Raw genomic sequence first — 14,736 nt, 5'->3', positions numbered from 1 at the left:
TTCAAAAAGCTGCCTCACATGGTTTCACTTTTCCCTCTGCTCCACTTTGTGATATTGAAAAATAATAATGATATTCAGAGACCACACTGTAAAATCAGAAAGGAATAGGTCTTTATTTTGTCCCTGTTTTGTGTAAACCCATGCCCTAGTTAAAAGGGTAGAGGCTTGCACATGTGTCTTTAGCGGATCTATTTAAAGGTATCTCTTTGTAACTTCCCTGCTATTTCTGGCACTGCTATATACAACCATTGGCATGGGGATATCTTCATTTTCAGCTACAATACATGTGAGAATTGATTTAAGGAAGTTCAACTGAACTCTGGATCAGCACTTCAAAGCTCCGCCTTCTGAGAGTGAGGCCAGATGCACCATAGTCATTTTTTACCTCACACCCAAGACCAGGAACAGTATGTAAGCATGTAGACAGAGGGGGATCTGCCAGTTGGAAATTGGAAAAGGAAGCCTGTATTTATGAGGTGGTTTGAGGGGCTGTGTTAAGACTGGCTTAGCCTCTCACTCTCCCTCTGACAGGCCTGCTTCCTCTGTGACCAGGGAGAGGGAGGTAAAGTGAGTGACGGTGTGAGGCTTGTCAGGGGCAGGCAGCCCGGTAGACCCAGGGCATACAGCAGGCAGGCAGGCAGGTCTCCTGTGATCCAGAAGCCCACTGATAAACTCTGCCTCCAATGTGAAAAGGAGCACAGGGAGCCATTAATCCCAGAGCATTTCGGTCTGTTTTTCTATTTGATGTGCTGCAGAGACCATGTCTCTCCCGCTGGCACAGATGGTCTGATCAGTAGCAACGGCATACACACAACTTCCACCGATACACCACTAATCTGATTATAGCACCGGCACACGCACAGCCCCAACACACCCAACCTACAATACGCCTCTACACCACAAATACTTTTTGCATTCGCAAGATATGGACAAGCAAGAAGTTTAGCTTTGTCTTTTATCATACTGTAGCTTAACACGTGATCTATGATCTGGTAGGTTAGGTTAGCAACACAGATATTATTACTATCTAGAAAATGTTTCCTGCTTTACGTGCAGCAACACGTGACACCTTAGTTTATTTTAATGGGCTTAGCGCTGTGTACCTGGATAGGGCCATCCATGGTAGAGGGAGGTGGTATTGCTCTAAGTGGTACTTCAGTACTGTTTGAAGTTCACCTAGAGGCCTCTAGTCTCTTTGTTGTTTTGTGAGTGTCGTCAGGTAGTGGAATGTCCCGCCTTTTAGAGGGGAGCTTGAACGTGTGGTCCTCCGTGCACCTCTACCTTAACAAGCCCCAACAGGACTCAAGGGAGAGAGGGATATCAAAACCATCTTGGCCAAGTACAGCAAGCGCTGTGGTGCAATGAGTGATCTCACAGAGGAGAACAGAGCCCCACGGCTCTCCTCTCCTCTCTGCCATGGCGTCTGGGCCGTGTGAGCCACATTACTGTAATTGAGCAAGGATGGAGCCGGGCGTGAGGTGATCTCCCTCTCCCTCCGTCTCTCTGATATTTCTCCATATGTGAGATGACCAGTCAGAATCTTTTTTTCCCTCCTGGGAGAGTAGGCCTTCAGCACAAAGTGCCTGTAACACAGAGATCAATTAACTCCTTTCAAGTGAGATCAAAGGGCCAATGTGCTGTGTCCAGACCTCAGCAGAACCTGCAGCCTCATTAAGCTCTTCTGATTGGACACATGAAGGGAGTTTGCTGCCATGTGTCTCATATGTGTGAGCTAGTCGTAAACAATGGTGATGTGATTGACTAGGACGGATGTTTGCAAACAAACCAACTTGGTAATGAGATTTTGTATTTCAGATTATTTAGATAATTCAAAATATGTCTACAACAAATGCGAACATCCCTTCAGACATATGTTTGCAATAATCAACAGTCACACAAAAATATCAAGGAATAATGTGTTTTCATATCTACTGGACATCAAATACTGTAGTGAGACGTTAAAACTCCCCTCAGTGGAAATGAGAGATTAGTTGATGTTATGTGGTATAGTACTACTATGGGAGAGTTAATGCCACCAGATGACATTGTATGACAAACAGGGAGGGGCTGGAGGTGGTGTGGTACAGCAAGGTGATGGACCATGGGGAGAGAGGAGAGACTTACTCCACAGACAGGTGCAATGACCCCGCACACCCCTGGAGGTGCTACATGCATTTTATTGGACATTTATGGCCGGGCAGCGTTTTTTAACACAGCCACCTGGATGCAATAAAGGGTCAGCTTCTGAGCTCCGGCTGCCCAAAGGATTTCCAAGCAACTCCTGTGGGACGCTTGCCCAGTTAAGATGTTTATTAAGCTGAAAGTGGTCCGGAGGGAAAACACAGAGCAGTACTGTGAGATTTGGGCAGCATTCTTCTTGTTAGTTGCAGCACTCTGCAGAGGATGGGTTTATTTTCCCTGCTGAACCCAGAGGCAGGACAGGGTCAGTTCATAGGGCACGAGGTTGCCAAAGTGGTAACTAGGCACATGAACTCCAGGAAGGAAATTCCAGCAGACCAGCAAGGTCACTTTCTAACAATCACCCTCTCAATTACTCCCACATTACTGAGGGGGGTACTTACCTACATACGACTTCCATGCAGACCTGACCCGTAGCATGTTCAGTGTACATTCCTTTAATTTTGACAAGATTTTTTGTGACTTGCAGAAACAAATTCTAAGTGGTACTAAATGTATTTTAAGAACCTTTCACATGAATAATCATTCAAATGTTATTAGCAAGAAACCCTGTGCTCTGTTACTACACTATAGATGATTGTTTTTCTAGTGACCTCCGTGAGTACCACTAGACCACTAGTTCAAAGCCCTGGTCTTCAGCCCCAGGTGGGGGCTCTAATAACTTCATTTAGCCTGTTAGCTCTCCTTTAAGGGGCAGAAAACATCCACTAATATATTCATTAGACTTTATGGTTCTCTGCTCTGGCTTTCTCATCTTGACAAAAGCCAGAGGGCCTTTTTCTCTCACTCTCTCTCTCTCTCTCTCTTTCGCTCTCGCTCTTGCTCTGTCTCTGTCTCTGTCTCTGTCTCTGTCTCTGTCTCTGTCTCTGTCTCTCTCACTCACTCTCACTATAGGTATATATAACTATTCAGTCAGACGTTCCAAGTATTTCTTTGTTTCTGGGAGGGATATGCTGAAGTTGTGGTCCGTCCATAAGGAGCAGCACGTTATGATGGAGAGGGGTTTTAGAATACTATGTCTAATGTTCAGGACAGATTGGAAATGTTCACTTGTGAGAGATGCTGTCTACCAGATCTACCCAGCGGATAAACATCTGGTGGATTTCTACCTTTTCTCTGAAGCCTTTTAATGGGAAACACACGCTCACACACACACTTCCACAAGAACACTGTGTTACACCTATGGACTGCACAAGAAAAGTGACGTGTTTGTGAAGTAATTAACTCAATTATATAACTAAAAATAATAGTTGAAGTACTTTTCTTAGTAACTCTGGCCCCTAAGCCATTGCACAGTAGGTGTGACTGTGCATTGCCTACACATATCTACTAAATGTTATGGACTTACATTGCATGTATAACTGTGCAATAAATGATGAAATCATGTCTAGTCTCTGTTTAGCATCATTTGTGATAGTATTGCATGCAATACTAGTAGTTTATGTGTCGGGGGGCTAGGGTCAGTTTGTTATATCTGGAGTACTTCTCCTGTTCTATTCGGTGTCCTGTGTGAATCTAAGTGTGCGTTCTCTAATTCTCTCCTCTCTTTCTTTCTCTCTCTCGGAGGACCTGAGCCCTAGGACCATGCCCCAGGACTACCTGACATGATGACTCCTTGCTGTCCCCAGTCCACCTGGCCGTGCTGCTGCTCCAGTTTCAACTGTTCTGCCTTATTATTATTCGACCATGCTGGTCATTTATGAACATTTGAACATCTTGGCCATGTTCTGTTAAAATCTCCACCCGGCACAGCCAGAAGAGGACTGGCCACCCCACATATGCTCTCTCTAATTCTCTCTTTCTTTCTCTCTCTCTGAGGACCTGAGCCCTAGGACCATGCCCCAGGACTACCTGACATGATGACTCCTTGCTGTCCCCAGTCCATCTGACCGTGCTGCTGCTCCAGTTTCAACTGTTCTGCCTTATTATTATACGACCATGCTGGTCATTTATGAACATTTGAACATCTTGGCCATGTTCTGTTATAATCTCCACCCGGCACAGCCAGAAGAGGACTGGCCACCCCACATAGCCTGGTTCCTCTCTAGGTTTCTTCCTAGGTTTTGGCCTTTCTAGGGAGTTTTTCTTAGCCACCGTGCTTCTACACCTGCATTGCTTGCTGTTTGGGGTTTTAGGCTGGGTTTCTGTACAGCACTTTGAGATATCAGCTGATGTACGAAGGGCTATATAAATAAAAATAAATTAAAAATTAAAAAACGCATGTAAACGCCTTTGGATTTGATGTCAATTGTCTCCAAGTACCTCTGTAATGGATTCTCCATAGTGTGGTGTTCATCATGATTACACAGCTTTCAGGACTCCTAAAACTAACATGGTGTTATGACACAGCATGGAGTCTGTAGATCCATTTAAAGTGTCTTTCAGTGCTCTAGCCACAAGGTCTGTAGGCACATATCATTTAGAGAGCTCATAGAGAATTTATGCGTCCCACATGAGAAAGATCTGCTTATGCCTGTTGTAAATGGCACATATCCTACAATCCTGCTGGGAACCTCCTACAGCCTTGCGTTCTGTCAAGGGAAACATTATTGTTCTGGAGGCATATCAAATGAACAACACAACCATTCGATGAAAGGCATTGTAAATCGTGCTCGAAGTTGAGAAACGTTTGCCATCGCTAGAGCCTCAAAGCAGGCTAAAATATATTTCTGCAGCTGTTACACACTTCTTCTATAATTATTTCCCAGGAAGGACACTCTATCGGTCCATGTTTGTGAGCAAATGGAACGTGTACTGTATGTTCTCTATTGTTTCAGCTGAGTAGTCTCTGCTCTGGTCTTTCTATCATCTCCCACTCACAGACACAACTCCCCTGTCTGTCTATTTGGCCTATTAACTTATCCAGATGTGGCTTGGTTTTCTATGTACTGTTCTACAGCTTCGTTCTGCACTTACCTCAGATGCTTCATGTTTCTTAGTCACAGCACTATGCATATGCCAGATGGATCATGACAGCCTTTTACCTACAATGGAATGGTCAACTATGGTCACAGCCATCTGGCTAGTGGCACGGAGAGATGTTGGGTGACTGACAGAGATTTGGTACTAGCACTGTTTTGGTAATACAACATCTTGCCATGTGTTTTGGGTATTTGATACGTTTTTGGTTGCATGAAGACGTGTTTTACAAAACCTTGTATATATGACACAACGCAGAGAAGAAAGATACCCATATCCCTGAAAACAAAGCCTTTTCCAATGCTGGTTTGACAGTATGTTTCATCTGTTGCTATCTTTCATCTGCTCTCTCCACAATGATTGATGTATAGTTTGGAGGAGGTCTTTTGATGGGGAAAGTTGTTTGATCTATGTGAATGGCATGCCATAGGCAGACACATTTTTTTGTGTTTTACGAAACTCTGCAGTAATGGCAAGTAGAACAACCCTTCATTGGCAACCCAGTATTCTTTACGGCATTATACATCATCGGTGATTGGATAACATGTGCCAGTCTTGAATTTAGTCATTTTTGATGATATTGTTATTTATTATTTTTAAATATTGCTCAGATTATATTACTCACTCATTATAATCAGATCCAAAATGATTGAAACCCTTAATAAAGATGAGCAAAAGGGACTGTATAAAATAAACAACACAAGTACTGAGCTATATTGTTATACTGTTACATATGCAAAAAAATAAAATAAAAATGGCCACCCTGTTCTATGCAACATTAAATTGCTGTTCACTGTAACCTTGTGTAGCAATTTGACATTCTCATTTGTTGTGGATAACACTTATTCAAGATTTTGGCATTATACATTTTGTGTATAACCTTATTATGATTTCTTACCATATTAAATTGAAAGTAGTTCTGGGGCAAAAAGAGTATCATATTTCTACAGTGTGTGGGAATTAACCATAAGTGAGTCACATGTAACTGTTAGAATGTACAGCAGGGGGCATCATTGTAGTGCTGATTTTCTCTCAGAGGGGATATATAAGGCTGGGGCTGTGAAAATTATAGAATTTCAGCACTGTTGTTTTGTTGTTCTTTTGTTGTTGTTGTTGATTATGTATGTTACATTATGTTTGTTTGTTTTTATTGATGTTGCCAGTAGAACTCCAGCATTCTCTTCCTTCTTTCTATATACTGTAACTGTATGAGTACATTCTGCTGTGAAAGAGGTCATGTGTTTGCTGTTTGTTCAGAAAGGAGTAACCAGTGTATTTTAAAAACTGGTGTGAAATGAGAGTGTCATTTTTGAGATTGCAGAATGATATACATATAATATGCACTCATATTTCAATATTTGTATTCATTTTCAGTGTTTTAATGGCTAATTATTTCCCTTTCTTATATTTAGTTTACTATTAAACGTATGTTTGATTAGGCTAAATTAAGGATGTTGTTTGTAGTTTTGGATATGAGTGTATCAAAGAGGGCATGATTGAGTTGCACGATAAAGGATTCTGGTGGTCTATACTGGCCTCCCGGAGTGGCTTTCAGAAATCAAAAGTTGAATAAACAACACCTAGTTAATAATATATTATGGCCATTTTGTGTGATATCTCAGAGATCATGTTCTGTGTACCTCAGCCTATGCTTGTAAGCAGCTATTTAAGCTACAGTAAGCCATATCTTGTGTGGAGCTCTGGAGCTTTTATCCTTGCCTTTAAAGACACATCATGGAGAGCCAGGGGTTTTGAGGAACATTCATTAAAAGATCAAAGTGAGTTAAACCACCAAAGTCCTCCACCACTGCAATTTACTGTATGTATCTGGTGTATGCCTTCAGTCTGGGCTTTTTCACTAGGATCTCTAGACTAAATAAGTCACATTTGCATTAAAGGGAAGTTTGATTTGCGTTCCTGTATTTGTATATCCTTTTGTAGCCATTGTCAATATTTTGGAATACTATTTATCTGACATTAATATAATCTGATCTGATGTATTTAATGTATAATTATAGTGTTTTGTAGAGTACAAGATTCCAGTAAAAAAGCTTGACAAACGTTTCCACAAAATGTACTCTCTAAATGGTTATTTTCATTATGTTGATTATTGATTATGTTGGATATGTTGAACGGAAAGCCAACCTATCAATTTTACTGATTTGACCAATTTTAACTAAATTAAACTCATTATGTATGCCCTGCAATGTCATCATCAATACTTAAAATCGTATTTTATGCCCCATGCACATTATTGAAATCGAAAAACGTTTATATTGGTGAGAGCAAACTAAATTGAGGTTGCCTATAGTTACCAGAAATTCGTAGGCGTCAAGTGTAATACAATGTACCTTTGAAATATATAACAATCAAATGCATGTTTATACTTGGCTACATTATACCACGATTTTAGGTTTTCTGTTTGTATTATTATTGTTATTATTTAAGGTAACAGTAATAACAGTAAATTAATAACTTAAATAAAACGATTATTTGTGTGTGTAATTCAACTAGTTATCACTATGTTTGAGACCCGTCATTATGATGGTGGTAAAGATATAAAGTTGATATTTGAATTGTTTTATCAATATATGATCTAAAATATATATTTGTATATAGTAGTTATAACCCGTGTTTAATTCCTTGTCGGTCTATTATAGAGGGATTGGCGATGAAAATAACAAGTAACAGGTTCTTCGAGCCGATAATGAAATAGGTATTGACCTGACCCTTCACATCTCGCTCGGTGATCTCACAAACACACACTCTTTGCCCCGGGCTCTGAAAGTTAACTGTTCACGGAGGGGAAAAACGTGCTGAATAAAGAATACGTCACATTTGGTTGTCATATCACTGTTGATCTATATATAAGACAATAAAACGATTTATATATTTAACGAATTTATTAGCAGTTTCAGTTTTTGTCTAGTGATTATTGGTTTGTTGTACTACAATATCGTCTATTTTAAGATAAGATAAATGTAATCACAATGGACACAATAATAAATTACAGTTTGTAACCAACAATTTAAAACTTTGACTCAAATTAGTATTAAAAATAGCAGTTTATCATTCGGTTACTTGATTCGTTCTCTTATGTCTTGAATGGCCTATTTAAAATATGAATAAAGTAAATGTTGTTGTTGCTATTTAGGTCTGCAACGAATTGAACTTAAGCTTGCATGCATTTAATTTAATTCAAACAAAACCTCTTGTCTTTTCGGTGGGTGCAATAGAAATGGGTTGTTTTACTGAAAACAGACTATTCTTTGCATACTATTGGGACGTTTCCCAAGGTGCACATGCAGCACACCTGCTGCGTGAAGTTTCTTCGAAAGTAGGACTATAGCAGGACGGGGTTCTCACGTAGAGACCATTAAACGCGGCGGGCAAAAACGCAGCTTTAGTTGGTGTTCATGATCATGGTGTTCATGATAAGCACGTATGAATTGTCTTGTCGATAGGATGCAATGAGAGTAACATGTATACCATCCCCACAGAAGGCAGATCAATCCCATAGGCCTACCGTTCAGGAAGCTTACTATTGTTCTATCTATTATATACCTATACTCTTCTATTGTACGCGAATGAACTATTTCTCTAAATTAGTTTTCTGAATATGACATAATGACATAATACCTTTGTCTGATGCCTCTGACATACAGTATATCCTATAGGCAAAGTAAATCCAACATTAGTCTCTGTTGAGGCAGTAGTTTTGTAAGAGAACCGCAGCATGTAAACAAATATATTTACCAAATCAAATCCAACTCAATCCAGAATATGTCTAAATAGTCATGCACGAATAATTATTGTCAAGACAATTCTTAATTAGACCCAGTCGTTAGTAGTTCTTCTTCTGAACGCCAGAGGGCATCGGCTTGAACATTGCAAAGTAGGCTACAGTTCACTGTATGGTCCACAAAGGATATCAAGAACAATATGGATACCAGGTAGCTCTAACCTAAAACTAAGACTACACACTGTAGTATCATTCGATCACGTGTAGAACTTTTTTCATAGGATTATGTTATGCATTTTATTTTCAAAACGGCATGTTTCATTTTGTAATTTGGCTTTCCTATTATTTTCTATAGGCCTATGTGTAACATACCTAGTTATATTTATATATGTGTAATATAGGCTGCCTGGTTATGTTTAATTCCTTTACTACGATTGTAAACGTATTATTAGTAGTAGTAATAGTAGTATTATGTTATTTTTTATTGTTGTTTTGGTTATTTTGTATTTGATGTGGTTACTAATTATTGTGTAAAATTCTATCGGATTTTAGCTCAAATAATTTGCCTCGGCCAACACATCATTGGCATCTATACCATATTTCTTATGTATTAGCCTATATGTATACATATCCCAACTTTGGCTTTGGTTGGATCAGCCCTGCAACAACATGAAGCAATATTATTGGAAATAAAATATGGGCTAAATGCAATAAACTATTACCGCCTGATTTAGGTCCTTTAAGCTATTTAAACAACGATGAAAATGTTGCCAGTCTCTTTTCTATTGCTGACAAGTCGGTTTGAGTTTGATCTAGTATTTATTTGACTACTTGGACATTTAGGAAATCCTTTGGATTTAGACGCGCGGCGATAAATAATATCTGATCCAAGTAATTAACTTAAGCAGAGGACGTCTCTTCCAACCCACCTCCTGCCCGATGTTGTGCTTGATCACATTGAGATTAGAATCACATTAAACCGCTGAGCTGAGGAATCTCCAGACCTAAAGCCATGCATGGGCGACGGAATGGTCAAACCCATGAAGGTGTGCGTCTATTAGCCAATTCGAGACTTTCTAGGCCTTTACTTGGTGTAGAGATATAGAGAGGGGTGAGGTAAAAGAGGTAGCCTTGTATCTCAGAGTGACTGCTTGAAGTGTCCTTATGCCTCTGAGGTACTGAATCCCTGGAGTTCTGCGAAAGGGGAGGCATGACGAATTATCTATAGCACCCTGTGATTTAAGCTACGGTCGACTCACATTCCTTACCTTTGCAGATAACTTAAAACATGAAGCCCGTATTGGAAAGCTAAAATATTTTACATGGCCTTTAAGACACATTATGTTATAGTCTATAGGCCTACATAATGGCAACTAGTTGCATCTAATAAAACATGGTTTCACATGGTATCTTTTTTACACGTGTATCATTGGTTAAAATTGGAAATAATTGAGGAGTGCTTCTTTTCTTTTGTGTGGGATACTATTTTCGATTCCAAGGCTTGCTTTTCTGAGCCATGCTGTCATGAATAAATCTGGTTCCAAGTCCTGTGCATCTCAATCTCAACCGAGGACACGTGCGATTGATAAAAAAAGATTAAAGGAATTATAGCCCTCTGCTGAATTATAATGAAGGCCTGTGTCCAGCACAGAACAGCATTGTGTCAGTATGAATAATTAGTATATCTACACTTGTTTGTTTATGATAAATGTTTGTTTGTTTATGTGAATAAAATGCAATTTTTTAAAACCAAAATTTGTTCCGAAAATTACACCACAATAATAATAGTTTTGATTCCTCGGGATGCACACAACCAAAAAGAGAAGCATGTCCAACCGCGTATAATAACTAGGCTTATGCAAATAGGTGCACAGCCAAACAGGTCGCATTCCATGATGTATTAGGCAACAATATTACTAACAATTTAACATAGGGCTATCGTTATGCAAACGATAGCCCTAATTTATTGAATGAGATAAAAAGGGTTCCATCCTGTTTTTAAAATAGATTGTATGTGCATAAGTTCTAGCAACATGATTAGAGGAAGAAAAAGTCAGTATAGGCTACTTTCTAGACGGGCTACTTTCAAGTATGTTTCAGTGGAAGCCACTCTCACCGTCGGCATCAAGGCTGCACAGTGTTCAGTTATCGCCACCCATCGCCAGGTGCATCGGCTGTACAGGAGTCACTAGGTTCGAGTCTTTGTAGTGCACAGTGGACACAATACCACAAAGCATGTGAACGTCGAAAGCGTAATGGTCCAATACTTAATTTCAAAGCTTTTACTAACCTATATGAAGACATGAAGAAGAAAAAAGAAGAAAAAGAAGAAGCATCAACAACAACAACAAAAAACAATAAAAACAACAACAATAGGCCTACTAGGATACTTATACTACTACTCTAATAATTACAATAATGTATGTATTATTATAATTATTATAATATCAATTGTAATAAAGAAGTATTATCTTAACAATGGTTCACTTTGAACTAAATTAAGATATATTGCAAATGGCCATAGCAAGTTAAACTACTTGATATACCTTTAGATTACAATGTACAGTATTTGAGTTGTTGTACACTGACTGCATTTTTGTTTCTCTCACCATATTGTGTCTATAGATTTGTTCAAAGTGATAGGCGAAACATAGTTCAACTTTTAGAGCGCACCAAATGTGAGCACCAATAGCATCTCAATGTCAGTAAATAGTCTAAAAAAGTGACGCGGCCCCAGAGGGGTGGGAGGAGGATCCATTCGCTTCAATCTCGTAATGCAGACTTTTCAAGCGGCAGGGATCCGTCCAAGGGGCATAGCATTTGAAGAGTTACCATTGGAACATTTCACTCATATTTTCTGGAGTTACAATTGTTGTTGTTTTAGTAGTTTTTCTTGGTAGAAACATACGACTCGAGCGGATAAGCTTCATCCTCCATAGAATTCTCTTCTGGTCACGCGCGGGTGCAAACAAGAAGATAGCCTACCTTATACATATTCAGTCCAAATTAACAGGTGACTGCTCCAAATAGTGTTTGTCAGGTTTATTGTCGCTTCTCATCCGATTCTGTGACATATGACGATTCTGCTTAGGATAGTCCTACAAACAGTGGCGTCTGTCTTAACATTGGGACGACTTTTTTTTATTTTTTTAAAAGTTAGCGATCTGGGAAAACGCATTGTTTGTGTATGTGTGTGCAAGTAGCCTCAGCAAATATTGTGGCATTTAGCTAGTATTTGAAGCGAAGAAAAGTCTGACAGTACATTGTTATGGATATTGCAACAGGTCCGGAGTCACTGGAACGCTGTTTCTTGAAGAGAAACCAATCCAAGTACCCAAGGATGTTAGACGGTATAAAGACTGAAGATCATCCCCATCGTCAAGCTACCCTTGGAGTCGTGCTTGGTAAGTCCGCATAGTTTCATCTGCATCTAAAAGAGCCCGGAGCACAGACATCACACACAATACGAGAAAGTTCTAGAATATACTTACATTGCTTGCTATAAATGTGTGTCCTGCAGCTATACGTGCAGACTATCCCCCCACGAGCCATAGGCCTCCTACATTTTACATTTTACACCATTTGCTTTAGTTATCATTTTAATAATGAATGTAGTGTATTTACTGTAGGCCGGCCTGTTTAGCAGAAATAATAGCACAATTATATAATTGTATTTAGAATCTCCCTATTACACTGACAAAACTAGCCTATTTCATTATTTTGTGAAATTATCACTATTTCAAATAATTGGATTACCGTTACTGCAATTGATTGCTGTTTTTTAGGCATATCACATTTAACAAATACTTTATTTTCACCGCAGGCGGATACCTTCTCTTTTCAGATGTTGTGGTTGTGGTATAGATAGCCAATTAAAACACATTGATATCTTTGGTTTAGAATATTTAGATAATTCCAATTATAAGATTAGGTAGGGCCTAAAACCGGGTCTTGTAGTGTGATATGGACTGTTTGTGTCTTTTTATAGTTACCTGTTTATCACATGTTTATCATCTATGACCTTATATTTATTAGCTAAACTGAACATTTACATTGTTTAGCTAATGAATATAAGGTTATATAGATTATAAACATGTCATAAACCGGTAACTATAAAAAAAGACACAAACAGTCCATAAAGTATGCATACTATTGTTAAAATATTTTTGCCCTTTTAACTTATTTTACATCCCTTTTAGGGACGGAATGCCATCACCAATCTGTATGTGAAGGATGCCAGCGTCCAATATCTGACAGGTTTCTGATGAGAGTCAACGATTCCTCATGGCATGAGGAGTGTCTGCAGTGCGCTGTGTGTCAACAACCTCTAACTACCAGTTGTTACTTCCGAGATAGGAAACTGTACTGCAAACATGACTACCAACAGTAAGAAAAATAATATTTACATATAGACTATTCTCTGGTTGTTTTACGCACAATGAAAGAACACCAAGTAGGCTAGGCCTGTTCACTTGGGACGCATGAATGTAATTATGTTTAGAATGTGTCCAACAATTGTATAATTCCAGCCAAATAATCCATTTCAATTTAACTTTATTCATCCCTTGATCTATCAGTAGGCCTACACTATAAGCTGATGTGTACATTTTTTTCCCAGTATTGTCACTCTCACACAGATACGCGCTCCGGCTACTTGTCAAGTTGCCAGACGCTCTTTAGAAAATATGGCCTACATTTATTATATTATATACATATAAGTGAGAACATTCTGCTTTTCAATCGTTTGTTTCTATTTGTATGGCATGTGATAATTCACTTTGGTGTTAACAGTAATACGTTTCTAACGGAGATGTGTTCTTATAGCCTATCCAGTATCGACGACTTAGTCAAAACTATAGTCAGTCACAAAACGATTGCTTTTACTGGCATTTAATTATCTGCAATTTTGTTGATATTTTGTGAATTGTTATGACAAGGATCTCTCGAGGCAAGGATCTCTTGGATTGGAGACCGATGATGGTCACTGCAGCATTTAGTGGAGTATTTATCCTAACCGCTGTGTATGGTACGTGGAAGGCACAATTGAACAATTTTAGATTTAAATGTAGATAGACCTTTTGTTCGTTTCAAGATAAAACAACAACCAACACATATCGACCCACCATTTGGAATAGTTTCTTGATATTATTTCGTTATTAATCCTATATCATGGTAATAATTACACACACACGAACAAAATAGAACTAGAGGGATCTATAAGCCTTTTCGAATATAGTGGGCCTATATGAAAATATTGGCTTTAGTTTTGTTCCTTTCTTACATTAGAAGAATAATATGTCAGCATTCGACCATTAAAAAAACTCCACACGCAAAGCAACAATGACATGCTAAAGATTTGTGGCCTTCGTGGTCTTCAAATGGTTTTACACTCTGAGAACTTAAACTATAATTTCTTGAACTTATTATTATTGTTATTATTATTATTATTTGGTCTTTATAACTTTTACTTCAGAAATGTTTAATTGGTAGACTAATAAGACTTGAATGGAAAGGTATTGTGAAATTATTACACAAAATTATTACACAATTTATTTGTGTAGTTATTTATCTATAACCAACAGTAAGAAGATGGGCCATTTCAGTTATGGTATTTTGCTGCCGATTAGCCGACATGCATGCTTGGAAAGGACAAGAGAGTCCCGGAATTCTATTGGCAAAGTTACCTTTGCGCGCATCCAATCAGTGCGCCTTGATAATAGTGAAACTCACTGGCTGGAGGCGTTTGCTGTTGTCTCGATGGGAGGCTTAAGTTTATTCTGCCTCACTGACTGTGTGCAACATGTGGCACTATGTCCCCACTCATTGTATTAGTGCTCTTCATGCTTGTCACTACATTTTAAGCTTTATGTGTCAGG

General features: G+C 38.8%; 1 protein-coding gene across 2 annotated transcripts in view; it reads left to right on the top strand.

The window, feature by feature from the left end:
• Positions 1–11,649: 11,649 nt before the first annotated feature.
• lmx1bb (LIM homeobox transcription factor 1, beta b) overlaps positions 11,650–14,736 on the top strand; it is a 63,190-nt gene continuing 60,103 nt past the window's right edge. Inside the window, exons 1-3 of one of the 2 annotated variants that reach the window (XM_024419464.2) lie at positions 11,650–11,873; positions 12,145–12,264; positions 13,060–13,246. In XM_024419464.2, coding sequence (XP_024275232.1) covers positions 12,201–12,264; positions 13,060–13,246 — 251 coding nt within the window. In that variant the 5' untranslated portion in view covers positions 11,650–11,873; positions 12,145–12,200. Of the gene's footprint in view, positions 12,265–13,059; positions 13,247–14,736 lie in introns of both variants that reach the window. The other variant, XM_024419463.2, reaches the window with a different exon arrangement.

This window comes from Oncorhynchus tshawytscha, linkage group LG04, assembly GCF_018296145.1.
Source record: "Oncorhynchus tshawytscha isolate Ot180627B linkage group LG04, Otsh_v2.0, whole genome shotgun sequence".
Lineage (NCBI taxonomy): Eukaryota > Metazoa > Chordata > Actinopteri > Salmoniformes > Salmonidae > Oncorhynchus > Oncorhynchus tshawytscha.
This window is presented reverse-complemented; position numbering and strand designations above follow the sequence as displayed.